The 23116-nt window shown below is 35.6% G+C and overlaps 3 protein-coding genes across 5 annotated transcripts; 1 reads left to right on the plus strand and 2 right to left on the minus strand.

Moving 5' to 3' along the window:
• Nucleotide 1: 1 nt before the first annotated feature.
• serpina10a (serpin peptidase inhibitor, clade A (alpha-1 antiproteinase, antitrypsin), member 10a) lies at nucleotides 2-4622 on the minus strand. Its single transcript, XM_019092572.2, has 5 exons — nucleotides 4433-4622; nucleotides 2575-3145; nucleotides 1940-2213; nucleotides 1579-1726; nucleotides 2-862 (listed from the first exon to the last, which is right to left on the minus strand). Exons 2-5 carry the CDS (start codon nucleotides 3137-3139, stop codon nucleotides 674-676), a joined length of 1176 nt encoding a protein of 391 aa, XP_018948117.2. The 5' UTR covers nucleotides 3140-3145; nucleotides 4433-4622; the 3' UTR covers nucleotides 2-673.
• A 1371-nt stretch (nucleotides 4623-5993) lies between these two features.
• Nucleotides 5994-10441, minus strand: LOC109073589 (photoreceptor outer segment membrane glycoprotein 2-like). 3 transcript variants are annotated; one of them, XM_042747262.1, is made up of 4 exons: nucleotides 10233-10441; nucleotides 8920-9737; nucleotides 7171-7417; nucleotides 5994-6788 (listed from the first exon to the last, which is right to left on the minus strand). In XM_042747262.1, exons 2-4 carry the CDS (start codon nucleotides 9495-9497, stop codon nucleotides 6534-6536), a joined length of 1080 nt encoding a protein of 359 aa, XP_042603196.1. In that variant the 5' UTR covers nucleotides 9498-9737; nucleotides 10233-10441; the 3' UTR covers nucleotides 5994-6533. The 3 variants fall into 3 exon arrangements, with proteins under 3 accessions (XP_042603196.1, XP_042603197.1, XP_042603198.1); XM_042747263.1 differs by having other exon boundaries at nucleotides 10229-10441; XM_042747264.1 differs by having other exon boundaries at nucleotides 9877-10441.
• A 619-nt stretch (nucleotides 10442-11060) lies between these two features.
• tmem179aa (transmembrane protein 179a, genome duplicate A) lies at nucleotides 11061-12941 on the plus strand. The gene is made up of 4 exons (XM_019089673.2): nucleotides 11061-11603; nucleotides 11709-11846; nucleotides 12225-12303; nucleotides 12417-12941. The coding sequence occupies exons 1-4, from the start codon at nucleotides 11302-11304 to the stop codon at nucleotides 12588-12590; spliced, it is 693 nt and encodes a 230-aa protein (XP_018945218.1). The 5' UTR covers nucleotides 11061-11301; the 3' UTR covers nucleotides 12591-12941.
• Nucleotides 12942-23116: the final 10175 nt, after the last annotated feature.

The following is a 23116-nucleotide window of genomic DNA, read 5'->3' on the forward strand; positions in this document are numbered from 1 at the left end:
GTTGAATATGGTGTGCTTTAATGAGTTGCATTTGAACAACCTGTTACAGTGCTGATAAAAATACTATGCTGATACTGACAAATCTCCAGAAGCACAAAAACCAAGTTACTTGTCACATGCAACATTATACTTTGTGGTTAACACTTCATCACGCCATCAATAAATCTCCTTAATCAACAATTTCAGAAAAGTGAGTGACGTGACATACAGCCAAGTATGGTGACCCATACTCAGAATTCGTGCTCTGCATTTAACCCATCCAAAGTGCACACACACATCAGTGAACATACACACACCATGAACAGCAATTTATGCTGCGGCGCACGGGGAGCAGTTGGGGGTTCGGTGCCTTGCTCAAGGGCACCTCAGTCGTGGTATTGCCGGCCCGAGACTCGAACCCACAACCTTAGGGTTAGGAGTCAAACTCTCTAACCATTAGACCACGACCTCCCCTAAAACACTATACATTTACAGTTTTTTTTCTTATCAGACATTGTATTGTTATTATATTATACTGATATTTTTGTTTTACATTAAATATTAGAAACACTATTCTGTTACATTACACAAATAAATGTTAAATTCTAAGTTGGTTATTCATGCAAAACAACAGGTTAATCTATGTGTAGGAATAAGACTAAGTACACACCACTGGCAGTTTCTCTATTCATAATTAGTTCTTAGTTGGGTCCACCACACGTCCTATGTAGAGGATGCATTGTGTGGCCTCATGGTAGACGACAAAAATGAAGGGTCGATTGAAAGTGAGCCTGGGAGGAAGAGGGGTCATAAAGAGATTGCTTGAGGCATCGGCCACTGAGCCTCCAGTCTCATCCACCTCCACATTGACCTTCTGGACCACCTGGAATCAAGAGGCATCAGTCAATGCATGCTGGTATATCACATCATTTACTATATATATTTTTATGATATATTAATGTTAATGTGTGTGTATGCATCCTTGATGAATAAAAGCAATAATTTCTTTCAAAAACAAATCTTGCGCACACTGGTGGCCAAAATTATTAGAACACTAGTATTTTCACCAGCTATAAAAATGGTTTTAAGTCAGTTATTTCTATCTTTTACTGTAGCGTGTCAGTAGGAAATATCAATTTACATTTCCAAACATTCATTTTGCCATTAATTGTAATAATTCAGTGAGATTTTTGTTTGCACAAGGAGTCTGACAGCAGCCAGTGCTCCACACAGAGATCTGATCTCATCATCATCCAGTCCGTCTGGAATTATATGAAGAAATGGAACAAACTGAGACTAAATCCAGAAGAACTGGCAACGTCTCCAAGATGCTTCGAGAAAAAGCAAAAGATAGAAACAACGGACTTAAAACTTATAACATTATTTTGCAATATTACTGTTTTTATTGATTAAATTAATGCAGCCTTGGTGAGCACAAGAAACTTAAAAAAAAAAACATACTAAGCCCAATTTTTAAACAGTAACGTATGACAATGTTATGACAATACTTGTTAAAATCATGGTGCATGTAACTGGTAGACATGAAAAATGCATTGACATCTTCTACGGTTTCCTTGTATTGCTGGAAAGATCTCACACCTCTGACAGTTTCAGGCCTTCATTGCTGCTGATTCCAGAGAGATCTGCAGTGTTCCCGAAGATCTCTTTAATGCCCAGGCTGGGCAGACTCTTACTTAGTGAGTTGTACTGCTTCAATGAAAATCTGGGCAACTGAATCTCCAGCTTCCTGAGAACAGAGACAAAACTGATCTTTAAAGATCAACTGAAATGTGTCTTGAAATTGCATATTTCTACAGGGTAACTATAAACTGTTTCAAGTATGTCATATGATTGCTCACTTTGGCTGCTCAGCATGAGTTTGATGGAGATTTGAGTCATTTAAAAAAAAAAAAACACACATTGATTTGTGAAAATGTGAGAGACTGATTACATGACTCACGTCTTTTTCAGCTTTTCAACCCATCCACGAAACACTTCACCAGTCATGGATTCATCAATGTAGGTGTAGTCCACATCCTCATCTGGAAGAAGGACAAGCATGGCATTGCCCTCCCCGCAGGGCAGTTTCAGAATGCCAACCTTTAATGTGGGGTCATAGGCCAGGTAGTATTTGCCTGAATGGAGCATCATGGGCACTTGCACAATCTTATACTTGTTCACATAGAAACGCTCCTCTTGGGTGAAGGTAACATTGAAGGGTTGCAGCCACCAACCTATTAAAGATCAAGAGATTATCTTTTCACATTCACCTTTTTGAAACGTATTACACGCCTCTCTGGAATACCCAATTCTGATTGGTCAATTGTGGCATTCAGTGGTCAGATGTTCATATTGTGGATAGGCTAACTGTTTTGTACATTGTAATGGACTATTTTTCTTAGCGGACAGGTAAAATTTCACCTCAAATCAATATTTTATACATTTATATTCATATATTTGGTAAATGATATGGTATATGATATAAGCATATATTAGAAAACAAAATATGCTAATATATAACAGTAATAGCAACTACTACCTGAAATATTAAGATAAAATGTTAATTATGACATTATTCACTTGTTTTTTCCTCACCTGTGAAGAAAGATGCACTGATGAACATCGCCATGCTTTGTGGATCTATGTTCTCCACCACATCTTTGACCTTGTCCCCTGTTCGGCCTCTTACGTAATCGTCGATGCTCCCTTTGGCCTGCTGTCCATTGGCAAAATTCACATTTTGAACATCTGCATTATAAAACTTCTTTACCTGGTTGCTGAAGCCGTCATCTGCCTTGATGTCCTGCTTCATGAAGAGACCAGTGGCCTGGATTTGAGCAGTCATCTCCGTCAGCTGATTGAGTAGGGTCTGAATCCGTTCTGGCTCTCCATCTTTCTCCATGGAGGCCACACCAATACCCTCTAGCAGCTCAGTGCGAGTAGCCCCACTAGCCCCAGCGGCTAATGTGGCTAAGGCCAAGGTAGTCCCAAGGGTTGAAATGGCTACATTATCATCATTTGAGCTAGCAATCTTGCTGTACAACCGGGTAGCAAAGTCGGCATTTTTATTGGCAAGCTCGACAACATCTGTGAATTGCCCAAGAACGGACACAGCGAGGAGAGATGCTCTAACCAAGAGGGAGAAGATGCCGATCTTCATGATGTGCTGGTGAAAAACATTTACAAGCATATTATTTTATTTATCATCATGAACCAAATATAGCTATATTATATAAAGCCTGACATATAAAATAGTTTATTTAAACTTTAGACAAAATATAAATCAAATAGAAAGCATATGTGTTTTATATATATTATATATATTATATATTGTATCATCTTTAATACATCAGACTTTTATGGTTCATACAGTATGATATAGTAAGAATATGGAGCTCACACTCGAGGAGAACAAAAACATAAATTTTATTGCAAAAAAAAAAAAAGGAAAAAAAAAGAGGTTTGGTGCAGATGATATTCATGTAGCCAAAAACAAAAAGTAAGACCAAATTTTGATAAACATGTAATGTAACTCAATTAGATTTTTATAACGTAAACATATGCTGACTGCTTACATAAACTACATTTATATATCATTATTTAAGGATGAAACACTGAATGATGAATGCAATGATTGAGAGATTTACAAATGTTCCTCAAAAAAGCCTGAACTATCATATTTGAGAAAAGAATTATACTAAAAGGCCTTTTACTTGCTAAAAAAGTGAACTATCAATCAGTGTGTAGAAGGCATGTCGAATATTGCGCACATAATTTTTTTTTCAGCAGAGCTATGAACATGCTAATCATTTAAATGCCTTAGAAATGTATGTAGCCTATCGAATGTGATACAATAAGTTTCATAAAGGACAATAGAGTATATGAAAGCCCACAATGGAAAACACACAAACGACTGTCATTGATAAAGAACTGAGCCATACGCATGATTCTGAACTTTGAACTTTTGACAGGTCATAGCTGTAAACAATTCACACGATTTGCAAATGATTGTTTTATTTATGTCTATTATGTCTTTGTTTATGGACTTTTCGTTGTAAAAATCTCAAATACTAAGCGATATTTTGATATAGATTGCAAAAACCAAATGGCAAATGTAGCTTGCTTACAATGCAGAACGTTACGTAATGACTGTAGAAGTAATCAGTCTGTTATTCTCATCACAAACAAAAATAACAGCTAAACAAAAGCGTCGTTTGAATTGGGATATTAAAGCTCATGAACAGTCATGATGATGACAGGCAGTTTGTTGACAGTGCTACTTTAAGGTTTCTTTCGCATAACATAAAGGGACATTGTCATCAAACATGATAGAAATGTTAAATAATTCAATACAGTGTTCAAATTCATTTAGTTAACGTAACGTTACTACAGACATGCACAGAGATTTAAGTAGAAATATGGCAAAATATATGGTGGAGGCCAAACTACTTACAAATTTCTGATTCGACGTCAGTTCCTAATGTCCTTGTTAAACGACTACAGACAGGGTCTGTTTCAAAACCATTAACTGCAAACACAAAGTAATTAAATCGACTAAACTAACAGTTCACATGACGTCGCCATCAATAACAAACCGTTCGTACGGGAATTACGCAACATCCGCCCTTAGCTAATTCTTTATGAGGTACGCAGTTTACGTAACGTTATGTCCTACAGTCATCGCGCATTATGGCGTAAACAAACAATGGTGCTTTGCACGGATACTTTGATTTTGAATGCTTTATTTCCGTAATATTTATTTTTGCTTTGTGTTATTTTTTGACAACGGAGTGATAACGAATAATAATAATCATCATCATCATCATAATAATACTAAAACACATTTTATATAGTGATGAATGTGTTCCATTATAAAATATACTTATTTATCACGTGATGTCCTTAGTACTTGTATGTTTGACAAAACTGTACTAAATGCCACATATCTGATGACTGGCAGGATATGTATAATAAGGATATATATCCAAGCTAAGAAATTATTGTGGAAAATGTAATGAATAATAAAAGCTGTAGAATAGATGGTGTAAACTGATATCCTGAAAAGTTAGCATAAAACGTTCACGTAATCACAAATGACTGTGATTGGTCAATCCCATTTTTTCCTTACCAGCACTGAGAAAAGTAACATGTACCATGGTACCACGTGACAACGTCGCAGCAGAAGTCTAGTTGGTAGACTCGAGTATCTATTTGCTTTTAATCCAAGTTGGAGAAGACGCTGTTAATCGGATGGGTGGCTCGGTGACTCCAAGATAAATGCAGAACAATCTCTTTAGTTCAGGGGATTTGGTTTGGAACAGTTCTTGTGCACAAAAGTTAATCATCCTTTGGCTTGAAGGGCTTACAAAACATAACAACATAACATGTATATATATATATATATATATATATATATATATATATATATATATATATATATATATATATATATATATTTATTTATTTATTTATTTATTTTCAAATGTAGGCTATTCACTTCTGAATATAACGAAAAATTAGCCTAGATGTTTTAATAGGCTAAATGCTGATAAATACAACAGAAAAATATAATCTAATGGCAAAGTAGAAGACACAATAAGGACCCAGCCCCATGTAACCAGCCTTTTTGATGGACCCCTCTTGTCGGACCCCTATTTTTATCTAGTTGAATCATAATACAAATAAAATCTCTGAGTTTATTATTTCTTATCATTTAGATTTTGTCAACCACTTTACACCTTTAATTTCTCAGATGTCTGTCTTTATTTTTGCATATGAGAAATGCCTGATAAAAAAAAACTGACATAATATTTTGCTTTGAATAGTCGCCAAATATAAGAAAAAAAAGCAGCAGTTGTGAGAAATAAAGTCACAAAAGAATAAAACCACAATGGGTTTAACATATTGCAAAACAATTTAGGCTTATATAAAACAGTAGTGGGGTGGGGGACAACAACATTTTAGCCATCAAGTACAAATTCACCCTTGTCAGATACAAGCAAGTCTCCAAAGCAATATGTGAATGGTTTACTAGTAGGAAAACTGAATACAGACCTACAGTGAAACAAGTAAAGTAAGTGAGTGAAAGACAAAAAAAGGCATTTTATACATTATTGATGGTAATAGCTTCTTAGTAATAAAACAAAGGCCTATAATTGAACCCTTTTCAGATTAACCTGAAATTTGTTTATCATTAAAGATATTTTTAGGATGGACAAAATAATCTTCATTACAGGGTAGAGGCACAGGGAAGCTTGTCTTCCATTACCATCTTTCTTAACAGCAGTGTTAACCAGTGTTATAAATCAGTCCTGTTCCCCAGCATCTTAAAATGCATTTCACATTTCATAATCTTTTTCTTTTGAATGGCACAAGGATTACATTGCAATGCAGTGCCTTTCAGCTGAGAGCTCCTTTACATTATGTTTTATTGTTAATGTCCATTCGTCTTTGTGTGCATCAAGTAAAGAGTCAAAGGCTGCAATGCAGAGCTTGATCTGCCTTTCCAAGGCTGCAGTTGTTAAATGGCTGGGTAATGTCCAATGTCTCTTGTACTACGGGGCCACAGGGATTTGCTTTACAGGCACGTTCTCTTGTGCTTGCTGGCTGCTGCTTGGTACATCTATGTTGGGATCGTCATCTACCTGGTAGCACTTTCCCAGGTTCTTGATGATGTTGAAGTTATAACGTGCAGTGTCCGCAATGCTGTTCTCCAGAAGCCAGCCGTCAGACTCAGAGTCAGGGTCTCCTAACCTCAGCACATTCTCCATAGCTGTCTGAAGATAACGCACTCCTGTCAACACTGACACCTAGAGGAAGGAGAAAAGGTTTAAGAAAATGAAGAGGCTATGAGTGTTTCTTGCTTTTAGAATGAGGGGTTGCAGTTTTTTTTTTTTTTTTTTTTTATTAAACCAGTTAAAATTGCGTCTGTTTGTCAGTAGATGTCTGCAAACCCTTGCATTCGACTGGAACAGTGAGACCAATCCATACTGAAAAAATAATTATAATAGAGCTGTAGTAGCACAGCTGTTTTCATCATAGATAATAATAAGAAATCTGCATATTAGATTTCTGAAGGATCATGTGATATTGAAGACTGGAGTAATTGCTGCTGAAAATTCAGCTTTGCCATCACAGGAATAAATTACAATTAAAAATATATTAAAATAGAAAACAGGCTCAATATCACACCTCAAAAAGCCAGATGATGAGAACGATTAAGCCAATGGACTGCATTATCTGTGTGTAGTGCTCCAGCAGGGCCTGTCTGCAGCCCCTCCGGTTCAGGTTCAGCTCCTCCTTCCGGTAGTCATAATTATAGTGTGCTGAGTTGTTAGTGATTTGATGCTGGATGCAGGGCCGAAGAGAATGCAGGCCACAGCAGCTAAATGGCACTCCGTCGATCAGATACTTCCCCTCCACATTACTCCGCAGTCGCCTGAAGAAGAGTAGAATGCATTAAAAAACTTTCTCCAGTATTAATAGTAAACCTACACTGGTGGCCAAAATTATTCGAACACTAGTATTTTCTCCAGATCAAAAATGGTTTTACAATAAGTCAGTTATTTCTGGCTTTTGCTGTAGCGTCATTAGGAAATATCAGTTTACATTTCCAAACAGATCCGGACTGCTAAGCACCCTCAAATGAAATCAATAGCACCCTCAGGTAAAGATTTGGCAAACGGAGCATTTTTATTCATTTGTTGTGTTCAGCATGAATCATCTAATCAGAACCAAGTGTAGACGCAATGTAAATAAGAGATTTATCATAATATAACTTTGTGAGGTCGTGATGACCTAAGATCAGTGACTGCTTTTTAGTGATTATAAGCATAGTGCTCTTTGTGCCATTGCGATGGATGGGAGTAAAACCTTTATATGTATATGTATATATGTATATATGTATAAAGGTTAGAGCACCCTCACTAATGTAAGACGCACCCTCAGTGATTTGATTCTGGAGTCGGGCCTGTTTCCAAACATTCATTTTGCCATTCATTGATCTTTGTTTGCACAAGGAGTCTGACAGCAGCCAGTGCTCCACACAGAGATCTGATCTCATCATCATCCATTCTGTCTGGAATGACATGAAGAAAAAGAAAAAAACTGAGACAGACTAAATCCAGAAGAGCTGTGGCAAATCTCCAAGATGCTTCAAGAAACCTACCTGCAAAGCTACAGTACTGTTAAAAGTTTTGGACACTTGTGAAAAAATGCTGTAAAATGAGGATGCTGTCAAAAATAATGTCATAAATAGATTTTCTTTATCAATGAACTTCTATTAACTAAATTAAATCAGCATTTGATTTGACCATCCTTTGCATTTAAAGCAGCTTTTGCCCTAGGTGCACTTGCACATAGTTTCAGGTAGCTTTGCTTGTCACAGTTCTTCTGGATTTAGTCTGTCTCAGTTTGTTCTGTTTCTTCATGTCATTCCAGACAAACTGGATGAAGATGAGATTACTGTAGAGCACTGGCTGCTGTCAGACTCCTGATATTTCCTACTGACACACTACAGCAAAAGATAGCAATAACTGACTTATAACCATTTTTTAGCTGGTGAAAATACTAGTGTTCTAATAATTATGACCACCACTGTATGTTTATGGTATACCAAAAATAAATACTATGTATCATCATTTACTCACCCTCATGTTGTTGCAAACTTGTATGGCTTTCTTTCTAGTGAAACACATTAAAAAATGTCTATTGAAAATCAGTGGGGTTGGGTGTTATTTTGGACTCGGCTGACTTTCATTGTATGGACAAAGTCAACTGAAACATTCTTCAAAATATCCACTTTTGTGTTCCACAGAAGACAGAACATACAGGTTTGGAATGACATGAGGTGAGTAAATGATGGCACAGTTTTCATTGTTCGGTGAACAATGCCTTTAACCGCGTAATATTAAAGTGCATTGTGGGTAGAAATTGACTTACTCTACAACTTCGCTATCAGTCATATCCAGGTAGCGGTTGCTGATCCACTGAATGTGAAACCAGTCTCGATAGCCTCCATTGCCACAGCACTGAAACTGCATTTGCAGCATGTCCATTGTGCGTTTGATGTAACAGCGGCCTGGCATGTCCGTATCTTTATAGTAGCGCATGGCGTCACGCAAGCCCAAAAACAGTGACTCCTCCAGATCGTTACGCATGCTATAGCACATCAGTGCTCCCACGAGGATACAAAATGTAAAGAAAAAGGTACATATGATGTAAGGCAGCATCAGCAGCTTCCATCGCAGGAACTTGGTAGTGTCCACACAGTCATAGCAAATCTTTCCCCCCAGGAAGTTGATCGCACAGGCAGTCAAGCCAACACAGATAAGCATGTTTGGCACTGACACAATCTCTTTTGACATCAGCTCCCGTCTCTTCACGATCTCCACCTTTAAGAACAGGCCCAGGCTGAAGAGCGTGACTCCAGTTACCACAGACACCCAGTTCAGGACCCATAAAACCTGGGCCAGTTTGTCTCTGTTTGTTTTCGTAAATGTCACTTTTAAGACTGCCATTGTCGATGGGAAATGTTGCTTTTATCGTCTCAACAGTAAAAAAAATTGTGTCCAGGTGTAAAACTCATTTTATTTTAGGGTGATATAACATACAGGGTAACTGGGAAAAGACAGGGAATATGTTCCACGGGGAGGAGGGAAGTGAACAGGGAGAGAAGGCCAAGAGGGCCATATAAGCAGCTTAGGTTAGGTATTTTTATACTCCTGGATGACGGCCTTAGCTTCATAATAGCACAGGTACTGAAATCAAGATGAAAATGTAACACAATAAATGCATGGATATTTTACAATGTATGAAAATGGCTATTTAATATATACTGTACTATATATATTTGTATATTTCCATAACTATGCTATATACTAATATAATGATACTTACTGAAGGATTATTTCTGAGTTGTATGGGCAAACCTATTTTAGTTCAGTAAGTACAGAAATGTCAGGTATTTTGTTAATATGTTTATGCCTTACTGTGGCTCATAGTTGTATTAAGTTATTGTTGTAATACTTATTGAGTATGCGTATGAAGTTAGGATGTAAGTAATCAAGTGTATTCCATGTGCACAGAAAAAACATATTGTAAATTATAATTTAATCAATTATAAATAGCATTTGTTAACATTAGATGTTACAGAAGGACATTAGATGTTATTCTAGGCACTATTATATTTTTTATACCATTCTAAGTTGTATTCCTACAACCCCCACCCACTTAAAATCACATAACTTACCTACCCAGATCTCAAATAGCCGCATATGGGCTTGTAATCCATGGATCTTGATCGTAGATGCTGCAATATTCCCTTTTTTGCATGTTTCAGGTAAGGGACCACAGAAGAGGTGAGGAGCAGGTTTAGAGTGAATTGTGTCCAGACTCACTGTGACCTCCACCTAATCCATTTATCCTCAGGATTTAACAGAACACTTCCAAGCCATCTGGGCCAATCCCATACGAATAACATCAGTTACCCCCCCAACCCCCAACCCCCACACACAATGCATTCAATAATAAATAATAAGATATGTATTTATAATGTATGAAATAAACCCCACACCCAAAACATGGAAAACTAGTATACAGTATGCTATGGGTTCAAGAATAAACTAGCTAAAAACTAGGAACTAGGAACCCAGGGGCGTTGCACAAGATCCCGGGCCCTATGCAGGCAGATGGGCCCCCATGAAAATATCCAGGTAAAATAAAATATATTCCAGACTTTTCAAGGGCCCTCTCTTCCTTTGGGGCCCTGGTAATCAGTATTGGTTTTACCGCCAGTCCGATGCCCCTGGAGGAACCAAGAATTCTCAAACAGATTTACTGTACAAGTTAACATATTTTCACGCTGGAATTTGTCGGTACTGGACAATTTTGTTTAGATTTTTGGCATATACAGCAACTGTTATGTAGAAAACTTGGACGATTTGCAAAATGAAAAAATGAAATCGCAGAACATGAGAATGATGCTTAATCTCTCTGACAACAGGTCATTTTTATATATATTTTTTTTACTTTAATGTCCATAAAACGTCAGATGTAAAAACATGTTCAATAAGATGTCCACTACACTGAACTGAACATGGAATATTTTATAGTTCTCTTGTACAGAATTAGATCTAAATATAATTTATTTTGTTAATATTTAACATTTTCTGCAGTTTACGTAACGATGCTATCACAGTTAAAACATACAAAATGTTCAAAGATGCAGGGGTGACATTTCAGTCGTCGTCGACAAATAACATGATGCAGACTTAGTTGAACATTCCCCGTCATGCGCAGTAGCCAAATGCAGTCGCCGGAACGATGGCCGTCGATAATTTTCTCTTTGGCCAGTGCATCCTTTATTTTTTAGCATTTCTTTTCGGTTTCATCGCCGTTGTACCGCTCTCTGAAAACAGCGATGACTTCCAGGGGAAATGCCTGCTGTTTACTGAGGGAATGTGGCAGAATGAGAACATGACGATGGGTAAACAGCGCTTTATAGTTGAAGAATGGGGACCAGAGTCATCCTGCCGCTTCATCACTTTCGTGGGCATTGTGTCTCTCATCCTGTCCGCTGTACAGGCGTGGCGGACCTTTTTCTTCCTCTGCAAAGGCCACGACGAGTAGGCGACCCCTCATTCACTTAGACCGCATTGCATATTAAAACATCCCAATCAGAAAATTATGTTATCATACATGTTTACTTTATGTCTTTACATCTCTTGCAGCTCTCTTTTCCATGCCTTCTTGAATCTGCTCCTGTGCCTGTTGGTGGTATTTGTGGTGTTTGTGGCTGGTACCATCTCCAGTGTTGGCTTCAGTTCATGGTGTGATGCTGTCACTGAAAATGGGGCCATGCCCAGCAGGTAAACTGTTTGAAACCATTTTAAATCAGTTAGAATCAAGCAGTATCACAGTCATGTTGAATAACAGTCATGCTGATATTTAGCAGGCTATTGCAGAGAGCAAGCATGATATTTTTTTTTTTTACATTTTGTCATTTATATTTATGCTTATAGTAATATAATCAAGATGTTAATAACAGCAATAATGCAATTTAATATATATATATATATATTCCTGTTTGAAATGCAGCGACATACTCCCAGAACAGATATTTGGGGGGAGTGTGGGAAAAAAACATAAGACATTAGTCTTATTAGAAGTCTAATAAGATATTTCAAGGTAAAAAAAAAACAAAAAAACATATGTTTGCTTTAAATTTGGTTTATTTCATTTGGCAGGTGTGAGGATCTGCAAGACACAGATTTAGAGCTTGGTGTTGACAACAAATCCTTTTATGACCAGTTTGCCATTGCACAGGTAAACATTCATCTATAAAACTTACATTCACAAGCAGAGATTTCAAGTATATATTTCATGAGTCTCTTGTACATAATTTCTATTAATATGTAAATATGTTCTTTGTTTCACAGTTTGGCCTGTGGTCAGCCTGGTTATGCTGGTTGGGTCTTACAGTACTAGCTTTCCTGAAGGTTTACCATAACCACCGGCAGCAGGAGCTGCTAGACAGTCTTGTTCAAGAGAAGGAGCTCCTGCTAGGACATCCTTTACAGAGGAGTTCTTACAACAGGAATGCCATGATTTAAACAAAATCTCTCATGTAGTCCATTTACACTGCATGAACCAGTTTCTGAGAGCAGAATTAAACCCTCAGAATAAACATATTTTTTTATTAATCATATATCAATCTTTAGATCTGAGTCTTAGTTAGTAGATTCATTGTAAGTTATGTTCATGTTTAAATAAATGATCATGGAAAACATATTCAAAACAGATAGAGTTATTTTCCATTGTTGTTTAGAGACACCATCCTTGCAGAACTCTAATCAAACTCTACATGGAAGTATCTTCATACTCACTCTTATTTTTACATACGAATACTGCCTTTACTGTACATGGGAGCAAAATATAACCAGAAATAAAACTGAATAATTGCTCTTATGTAGTCTTTATTCTGTTACCTATAGGTGTAGAGTTTATCCCAATGTATCTGCAATATTTTGCTTTTAGCTAACACACACTGGATTGACAAAATGTTTGATTGCTTTTTCCTTATTATTGCCAGTCCTTTATATTATATTTTATTTATTAAAAAAAAAAAAAAAAAAAAAGTGGTTAAAACTCTTTAGTTTGGTTGTAGTACTTTTTTGGAGATGCACCTGGAAATGTATTTTTTGGTGATATTATAACACCTCATACATCCTAAATAATAATGAGCACTTCAAGTTCTCTTTGTTTTCATATTTATTATAATGTAATTAATTGGCTTTTAGACTATGCTAGTGCAACCCACCGTTAGTCTCACCAGCTAAATGGATTTGCAGTTTCATTGTCTCGATCACCACCAAGTGGCTGAAAAAAGAAATGTCTACACATACAGCGTTGGTCATTATTATTATTATTATTATTATTATTTTTTATCAATTTGTGACATAAAGTGATTGTTGTAATTGTTGCAGTGTGATTGTGACCGCTGATACCATATTGATCCTTTGGTGATAATCCCACATAAACACTCTAAAAAAGTACAAACATAAAACATCATGTAGAAAACAAACATATTCAATATAACTACATTAACCTGACTACATTATTAGGTCAATTCAGGTAAAAATAATAGAGGATGATTAAGTTGTTTATTTAGCAATAAATGCAGCAGAAAATATGTTCTGTCAAATTATACAAATGGTTCAATTAAAGCTTTACACTTATAATTCCATTTAGCAGACCACATACCTCAGTGATTTAAAAGTGGAAAATATATTTAGATTTAGATCCACATGCATATATATATATATCTTTATCTCTCTCTCTCTCTCTCTCCCTCTCTCTCTCTCTCTCTCTCTCTCTCTCTCTATATATATATATATATATGAAGAGTTAAGATGCAAAAGCCTATAAGTGCAATCTGAAATTTTCCTTTAAAATGAGCATTTTTATCAGGGTTCTATATTTTTGTTCAGTTATTTCACTTAGAAAAGGACCTATACATTGCCATTAGAATAAAATTACTGAACCTAAACATAGGAGCCTGATAAAAATGCAAATTTTAGATGAAAATTTTAGATGGCACTTAGCTGAAGCAGATATTTAACATAGGTTTTTACATAGACTAGATTATTGTCTCTGGACTTATGGCTTCTCTGATGTCTTCATTTCTCCATTGTGAACATTAATACTGTGTGGATGAAAGGAGAAAAATAAAGGAGGAGAATGAGCAGAGAGTAACAATTCTCCACTTAAAATGCACTTATGGTCATAAACGTGTCAATCACCTTCTTGTGCACTGTGCTAAGATCTTGTACCAAACAATGTGCCACACAGCAGTGTGTAAAGCCGAAATGTTCAGTTTCTGGATGGGAATCCCTCTTGAACATCAAAAAGACCAGAGTAATAAGCGGACAGGCCCATAATAACGTCACACATGGCTGTGCTCAGCATAAACACAAATCTGTTCTGAATTCGGAGATGCTATGTTTTTAGGATCCCGATGACTACAGATCCTGAGACTACAGAACCACACTTGTGGCGAATATGATGTGGTAAGCATATAGGAAGTATAGTGTCCAGGTTTGAGAAGTCGACAGAAGCTACGCATTCATGCTAAGTCAACAACTCTGATTTATAGAGTGGAAAGCAATTTTTAAAGGTGAGATAAATCATGTCAGACCCCCAAGAGGGCCATGTGTGAAAGGTCTTTTGCGGCTTTGTCTAGGGACAAATCTTGGCTGCTATTTGTTTTCTGATCCGAACTGATGTCAAACACCTTGGGCGTTTTTAATGGCCTGTTTGTTAGTTTAAAACAGGGCCCTTTACACTGATGGCAGTGATAGCTTGCCCAGGCCTATGCTAAGATAAAAAAATATTAATTTTTTTTATTAAAAGTTATTTATTAAAAGTAAAATCACCAATCTCATTTTCTGTTGAAGTTGTCATAAAAACTAGTGATGCAACATGGTTATGGTACAATGGTTTCAACCCACTAGGGGGCCTCAACAAACTTCATGGGGGCTTGAGGGTGATTTAAATAAATTAAATTAATACATTACTATATATAAAAATAAATGTTAACATTATAATAATATATATTTATGCTGAATAACATACAAAAGATGATCTTTTAGTTAATATATCAACATTTCCAGTTTCTTTTAATAACACAGTTGTAAAACAGCAGCTTTATCATAATTACAGCAGAAGGAAAATTTAATGTCTGAAGGAAATATCTTACCTTTGAATATTGTGTTGGAAGAATTTTTACATTTAGATTACTTTAGATTATTAGATTACCTTCCCCTTACTTGCTTAAAGTTAACATTCAAAAACAACAATAATTTTAATTTGTTCTTTAGCAGACATCAAAATGTTATGTAAATGTTTATCATTTCTAACAGGTCAGTTTAATTTTTATTGTTTAGTGTGATGTTATCCAGACAAAATGGAATTTTAATTTTAAGATTTGCCATGCATTGGTTATAACATTTGATGTCACATTAAAATTTCACAATGAAACTGCTTTCTGAGCATAACATAATGACAATGTTTTTTCATAAAATGTTAAAAACCTGACAGACCATTTTAACCATTTCCTTATATGGAGTTATATTCATAACACATCCTGATGACTCAGCAAAATTATACAGAATGCTAATTGTGTACATGTGCAGTTCTCTTGTTCTGTTGTAAACTAAAGAGGCTGAATGAGTCCAGGTCATTCTCAAAGGGAGCTGAATACACCAGACTCCTTTTTGAACCTCATCAACAACCTCTCATCCATCCGAACAAATTAGTCAAGTACCACTGGGAAAATAATTGGTTTTAAATGCTCTTTACAAGTGTATGTTTGTTATGCTGTTGTCAGATCATATCAGGGCACACAAGTGATAAAGTGCATAACAAAACCAAAAGATGACTAATTATACCCAAGACACATTCACAGTCACATCACTGCTCCCTGATAGCAGCTTTCCTCAAGATATAGAATAACAGACCAATTCGGCCCACAGAGAGTTAGTGCAACCCTAAACTTCAATGGAGAAATATAATATATTATTTTCACTGCACGGCATGGAAATACATTCTTTTAAGTAAATACCTTGATATGAACTAAAGTTCACAATGATCAAAGGGGCAAAATAATTTTGTAACAACATTTTACTTCTTGAACCAGACCTATAGTCTTAAATGAAAATCAACTCTGACTGCAGTCACAGGAGGGATTTTATTAGATCTGCAAGCATTCAATTAAAATAAAGACAGCTTAATAACTAAACCAGATCAATGTGATTGTAAGGAGCGATACTGTATGATGTTTATAGTCTGTGTTTGGGTGCTAAAGCTCAATAATGGCTCTCTAACATGGTTTGTGATCTGTGATTGGCTTGTCACAATGAGTTATGGGTTAGTCAGTGAGTTGTTTCTCCTCTGCAGTGAAACAAGTGAATGTGAATGACATTGATCGTTGTGCAGGTCAACTACATCAATTCACATGAAGTCAGTGAATACACACACTATAACTGCTTACAATCATGAACCCCTACTCATGATTATGAACTGACTGTTACATTAAAAATCCAGGTGGTATATTGAAAAAGGTGTTAAATACTCTTGTATACATTAAATGCATTTTTTTCTCTCAAAATCAGACAAATTACAATAAAACTTTGTAAACAAAGAAAGGGAAACTTACAAATTCACTTGCAAATGCACATATAAATGCAATTTGTAACTACAAATATGGGTTCGAACATGGCATTATGTCAGTAAGAATCCTGACCTTTACTTTACACATAAAAGATCTGTTTTGTTACAGATCTGTCACAGAGGCTAAAAATGTCACAGAGCCTCTCACAGAAGAAGAATGCGGAGGAGCTATTGTTGAGTTCAGTACAGATAACATTCCATTCATCTCCCTCCCATTTCTCTACTGGCCTAATGATGATTTCATAGATACAGCATTTGTGTCATTTGCAAATTGTTTTTACCAGTTTGCTGTTTTCTGATATTTTAAGGTTGCTTAGCAGCACAAGATAACTATACATATATATATATATTTTTAGAAATAAACAATGTAGACCAATGTTTATTCCAATGTTATTCCAGTTTCTTTTCTATTAGCAGGTCAACCTGGGTTTGTCAGGGCACTCAGAGAGGAGATATGCTTCATTGAATTATATGTATTATGTATTATGGGTTGATCTTATAGAGGATTGAAGTGGCACACATTACACACTACATTGTAGGTTTCTTCTGTTTCTCTGTGTGCATCTCAAAAAACAAACAAAGAAATGTGATCTGATGCTACCACCGGAACTAGCTCTACCGCACAAGCAAGTTTAGCCAAAACTGTGGACATCACTGTGAGCTTCAGTCACATGCAAGTGTACACACACACACACACACACACACACACACACACACACACACACACACACACACACACACACACACACACACACAATGGGTTTCCATGTTTCATGGGGACGTTACACACTACCACCTTAAAGTTTTGAACAGTAAGATTTTTTTTTTTTTTTTTTTTTTAAAGAATTCTCTTCTGCTCACCAAACCTGCATTTATATGATCTAAAATACAGCAAAAGCAGTAATATTGATAAATATTTTTACTATTTAAAATAACTGCTTTCTATTTAAATATATTTAAAAATGTAGTTTATTCCTGTGACCAAAGCAAAATTTTCAGCATCATTACTCCAGTCTTCAGTTTTACATGATCCTTTAGAAATCATTCTAATATGCTGATTTGTTGTTCAAGAAACATTTATTATTATTATTATTATTATTATATTATTATTATTATTATTATTATTAATTTAAAACAGTACAGTACATTAAATTTAATTTTCAGGATTCTTTGATGAATAGAAAGATCCATTTTTTTTATATTTTTCTTTTAGAAATTAATACTTTTATTTAGCAAGGATGCTTTAAATTGATCAAAGTGACAATAAAGACGATAATGGTGATGATGATAAAGATAAAGTGATGATTTATAATGTTACAAAAGATTTCTATTTCAGATAAATGCTGTTCTTCTGAACGTTCTATTCATCAAAGAAACCTGAAGAATTCTCCTCCGCTGTTTTCAACAAAATAATAATAATAATAATAAATGTTTTTTGAGCAGCAAATCAGAATATTAGAATGATTTCTGAAGGACCATGTGACTGGAGTCATGATGGTAAAAATTCAGATTTGAAATCACAGGAATAAATTACATTTTAAAATATATTCAAATAGAGAACAGATGAATCTATCTATCTATCTATCTATCTATCTATCTATCTATCTATCTATCTATCTATCTATCTATCTATCTATCTATCTATCTATCTATCTATCTATCTATCTATCTATCTATCTATATCTTTTTTATATATGTTACAAAAGACAATGTTTGGCATTATATCATCAGCACAGTTTAAGGGGTTAAACAACTCAATTCATATACAACACAATTAATGTCTTAAAAATAAAAATTTCCAAAAAGGTTTTTTTTTTCTTTCTATTTTTAAACAGCCATTTTTGTTTCCCAAAGGACAAAAATATAAATAAAAATGAATAAATAAACACATACACACACACACACACACACACACACACACACACACACACACACACACACACACACACACACACACACACACACACACACACACACACACACACACACACACACACACACACACACACACACACACACACACACACACACACACACACACAAAATAATAATAAGTCAGTTTATATGCATATTATAATATGAGTATACAAAGACTATGTGTTCATTTTAAGAATATTGTATGGTAGAGACAAAAATTATATTCTTTTAAATTTACAAAAAACACTACATTTAAAACAGCATTAATTCCTTGAAAGCCCACATTGCAATTTGCTTGATAAATGCAGTTCATCATATTATGAATAAGAGAGAAAAAATTCAGCGAGAGCATAAAAATACTCTGCCTATTGAGACACATGAATAGGCTTAAAATAACAATCGCCTTAATGTTCAGCTTTAAGAGTTTAAAGCTGATGTCAGTGTATTCTTTAGAAAAGGATTCACTCTGGACACATAAAAAGACATATGAATGCCATTCTACAGGATATACTTGTAAAGATGCCATCCTGTAACATGCAAAGTCTACTCAGAGGCTGTTGTCTACACAGCAGACCTGTTCTTTGAGGTCACGGTGAAACTAAACTAACTGCTAGCATAGCATATGAGGGATTTTTAAGAATTAGCTCAAAACCATACTTGTTAGATTTGTATAAAAATGTTTCACCAAGATAAGTATAAATGAGTCTTATGCAATTTATCATTTTCTGATTCAAAATCTGAAGTCTGTTCTCTGAAATTAAGTACAAAACTACAACGGCATCCTAAATAGCTATAAACCAAAGTACTGAAAGAAATTGAATAATATAAAAGATCTATAAAGTCTATACCTTAAAACTGTGTTTGTGTGTGTGTGGTCCCAGTATTCCCTAAATTATAGGGACCAAATGTCCCCCAAGGATATAATACTAATACATTTTCACCTTGTGGGGGAAACATTTTGTCCCCATGAGGAAACAAGCTTATAAATCATACAGAATTTTTTGACAATCTAAAATAGCACAAAGGTTTGCATGAGGGATAGGTTTAGGTGGAGGGTTAGGGTAAGGGGATAGAAAAAAACAGTATAAAAACCATTACATCTACACTATAGATAGATAGATAGATAGATAGATAGATAGATAGAAACAAACACAAACAGAAAAACATATACAAAAAAAAAAAAAAAAAAAAAAAAAAAAAAAAAAAAAAAAAAAATAGATAGTTTATGAGAGTTCTCTTCTCCAATGACTTCTGGTTAAAAAAACCCTGGTTGAAAACAGCCTTAACTCATCTGAAATGCATGTATGATTTACTACTACTAACTCATCACTACTGCTAACTATTCATTAGCCTACATTAAATTCATGACAGGGCTGTAGAATATTTGTGAGTAAATAGGTAAAATGGAGAAACTCAGATCGTCAAATCGGTCATTTCAATCGTTTGAGTAAACTTAAAAAGTGAGCAAAAAGTTGGGTTTTCTCATAAGGAAAGGTGTGCTCGCTCGCGCACTCATAACCGGTCTAGCAGGCAGGTTTAGGATGAACTAACCCACGCGTTGTTAAGAACCTCTCTGACGAGTCCAACCGGCAGGATCATCATTCCACGCCGCCCTGAGTGAGACCCCATCCATTTGTTCTCTATAAAAGCACCGTGCTTTTGGAAAGAAATGTGTTCGTCGAAGCTCGTCTGTGTGGAAAGCGAATAAAAATACGAATCATATCGCTTTAAATGTTTCTTTTTCCAAGCAGGTTTCGAAAGAGGATCCCCGATCTATGGCGTTTAGGCTACTCTACACGTCTTTTCTTCGGTAACCTGTGGCTTCCTCTTTGGCCGAGTGGTTCTCAACAGTTCAACAGTTTCTTTTCCAAATTGTGAAATTTTCAGGACCACTTGATCAGACGATGGAAAATTTTACAGCTGGGTCGGGCTTGTTACTTTGTTAAAAATCAGGTTTGTTGAATTCACTGTATGATGACTGCGTCGTTGGCCTATTTGCGCTCTCTCTGTCATTGCTGTGTGTTAAATGTCTTATTGTGTGACTTCACATTTGATGTATTTGATTTTCCTATTTTGTTTGAAAATAATAAATCTAATTCAAAATGAAACCTATAACTATTCTTTCTTATTTTTTGTTACAAAACAGTCATTTTAGTGTTTGTCTTTGGTTCTTTTTTTACCAACGTTCAGTACTACTTAATCCTTGGATTTAAGACAAGTTTTATAGTCTTCACCACACTTTATTTTGTATTGTATGATATGTATGCGGTAACTTAAGTTTGTTTTACGTTTTACCTATATTTTAGAATACCAGGGTAAATGCTAACCTTTTTTTTAGAAGTTATTATTTAGCCCACACTTCATGCATTTTGGAGGAAAATATTGGGTGGGTGAGTAAATAAATAAAACCCTTACTTTTGCACAGTTTTTGCGCTTAATCAGATTTGTTGAATTTCACGGTTGAGACGTTTAGAAACAACTTGAAGAGTTTCGAGCAGATATTCATTAGAGGGGGATATGATGTTTCCATTATTGGGAACATGGCCAGATTACACCGGCATGAAAACAGCTGAGGAGTTCCCCTGGGAAGCTGTGTTTAGGATGCAGGGCATGTCTGTAAGACTCCAGGGACCACTGCACATGACAAATCATTTCAACATGGATTAAAAAGATTGGACCCCAACAATCCCATACAATGTAAATTATACCCCCCATTAGACTCATGAGACTTTTTAGGTATATATGCAGGGAGGCATTAATGAGATAAAGGCCTGCAAAAGTCAGACATTATTTACGCAAATAGTAAATAATTAATCACCTGCCAATGCAAAAAATATTTTTACACTTACGTAAGATATGAAAGGCTATATGAGACCATTGCAATGCCCTATAGATTACAATGCACTGCGGTGTTAATTAAATAAAATAATTTGAACCGGTGAAGTTACTGTATAGGCCTATGTGTTGTGAGACATGACAGTAACTCATACAAGTCTTTTGAGAGAGAGAGAGAGAGAGAGAGAGAGAGGCGGAGACACCAGCGACGCTTTGAATCGATCCACATGGTTTGGTCTAGCAGGTGTGCTGGGATATAGAACTGGCTCGTGCAAAGGATAGAGTTGGTTAAAAATACGCCGAAGCTCCTGAAGGACAGCACTGTCTTTTAAAAAGTCACAAGTATTTGTTCTTACTCTGATGCCCTCCACATGGTTTCATTAAGCGGCGTCTCTTGGTAATTAGAAACTGGCTGTAACACCCCAGATGACAACACAGCTCAAACAAGAGGTTTCCCATGGCTTTACCTGATGCACCACAAGATTCAAGGAATATACAGCAGAGGGAAGCACCTGTGGAACTTGATACTCTCATTATAGATGCCGATATAATATTTGGACTGACCAGTCATTATCTGAAGAGAAAACAGAAGGTAATAGCTCCGTGTCTGTTCGCATGCTTTGTTAACTTCATATAGCTGTTAAATATAGTACGTTTAAGCCTAGATGCTTAGCTTATCTGTCAAATAGAAAAAAGTGCAAAAAGATCAAGAACATTTCAGCACCACGAACAGCTCCTTCGAAAAGACCCATTAATGGTTGTGTCTACTGTAACCACAGCAAAATCCCACAAGTGTTTGCACAAAGTGTTTCATATCATGTTTTAGGGATCTCACAGAGACCTGCGTGGCGCGTCTAACAGTAAAGTGCGTATAACCACAATAAAAGCAAATGCTATCACAATGCAGTCTAAAATGCACCCAAAAATTTCTAACATATCAATTCACACATTTTTTGAAGAGTAAAATATTTTTATACAAGCTCCACCAATGAATAAACTTAATAATGGGCTTTTTAATGCAAATGCAATTGCAGATTGTGGTCATGTGGTGGCGCTATAAGAATAGAAAATGGCTGACTGCACCTCTTTCGACTGCACTGAAAACACTCCCTTTCTTTGTCTCGCACAGTACTTTATTAGCATGTCTATTTTACATTGTGTTCCTATAATACTATACAAAAATAAATAGTGCAAAAAGTAAAAAAAAAAACAAAAAAAAAAAAAAAAAAAAAACATATATATATATATATAAATGAATATAGTTTATATATATATGTTTTTTTTTATTTTTTTTTTACTTTTTGTCACTATTTATTTTTGTATAGATAGTGTCGCTGGTGTCTCCGCCTCTCTCTCTCTCTCTCTCTCTCAAAAGACTTGTATGAGTTTTACTGTCATGTCTCACAACAACATAGGCCTATACAGTAAACTTCACCGGTTCAAAATATTTTATTCAATTAACACCGCAGTGCATTGTAATAAGCCTATAAAGTGCCAGTCACGTGAATAAAATGATAAGTGTAATAATAGAATATAAAATAACTATTCTGAGCCTTTTTTACATGTTGTCCTGTCTTGGCGTGACTTTCCTCCTTTTCCCTGGGTGCTCCGGTTTCCACCACAATCCAAAGCAGCAGATGTGAATTGGACACAATTA

Source organism: Cyprinus carpio, chromosome B20, assembly GCF_018340385.1.
Source record: "Cyprinus carpio isolate SPL01 chromosome B20, ASM1834038v1, whole genome shotgun sequence".
In the NCBI taxonomy this organism is placed as follows: Eukaryota; Metazoa; Chordata; class Actinopteri; order Cypriniformes; family Cyprinidae; genus Cyprinus; species Cyprinus carpio.

Excerpts from the sequence above, each read along its gene's own strand:
- LOC109073589 (XM_042747262.1), bottom strand. The coding sequence starts at position 9,497 with ATGGCAGTCTTAAAAGTGACATTTACGAAAACAAACAGAGACAAACTG. Across the intron at positions 7,418-8,919 it reads ACTGATAGCGAAGTTGTAGA|GCGACTGCGGAGTAATGTGG; the intron begins GTAAGTCAATTT and ends ACTCTTCTTCAG. Across the intron at positions 6,789-7,170 it reads TCATCATCTGGCTTTTTGAG|GTGTCAGTGTTGACAGGAGT; the intron begins GTGTGATATTGA and ends TCCTTCCTCTAG.
- tmem179aa (XM_019089673.2), top strand. The coding sequence starts at position 11,302 with ATGGCCGTCGATAATTTTCTCTTTGGCCAGTGCATCCTTTATTTTTTA. Across the intron at positions 11,604-11,708 it reads CTCTGCAAAGGCCACGACGA|CTCTCTTTTCCATGCCTTCT; the intron begins GTAGGCGACCCC and ends CATCTCTTGCAG. Across the intron at positions 12,304-12,416 it reads ACCAGTTTGCCATTGCACAG|TTTGGCCTGTGGTCAGCCTG; the intron begins GTAAACATTCAT and ends TTTGTTTCACAG.
- serpina10a (XM_019092572.2), bottom strand. The coding sequence starts at position 3,139 with ATGAAGATCGGCATCTTCTCCCTCTTGGTTAGAGCATCTCTCCTCGCT. Across the intron at positions 2,214-2,574 it reads CAGTGCATCTTTCTTCACAG|GTTGGTGGCTGCAACCCTTC; the intron begins GTGAGGAAAAAA and ends GATCTTTAATAG. Across the intron at positions 863-1,578 it reads AAGGCCTGAAACTGTCAGAG|GTGGTCCAGAAGGTCAATGT; the intron begins GTGTGAGATCTT and ends TCTTGATTCCAG.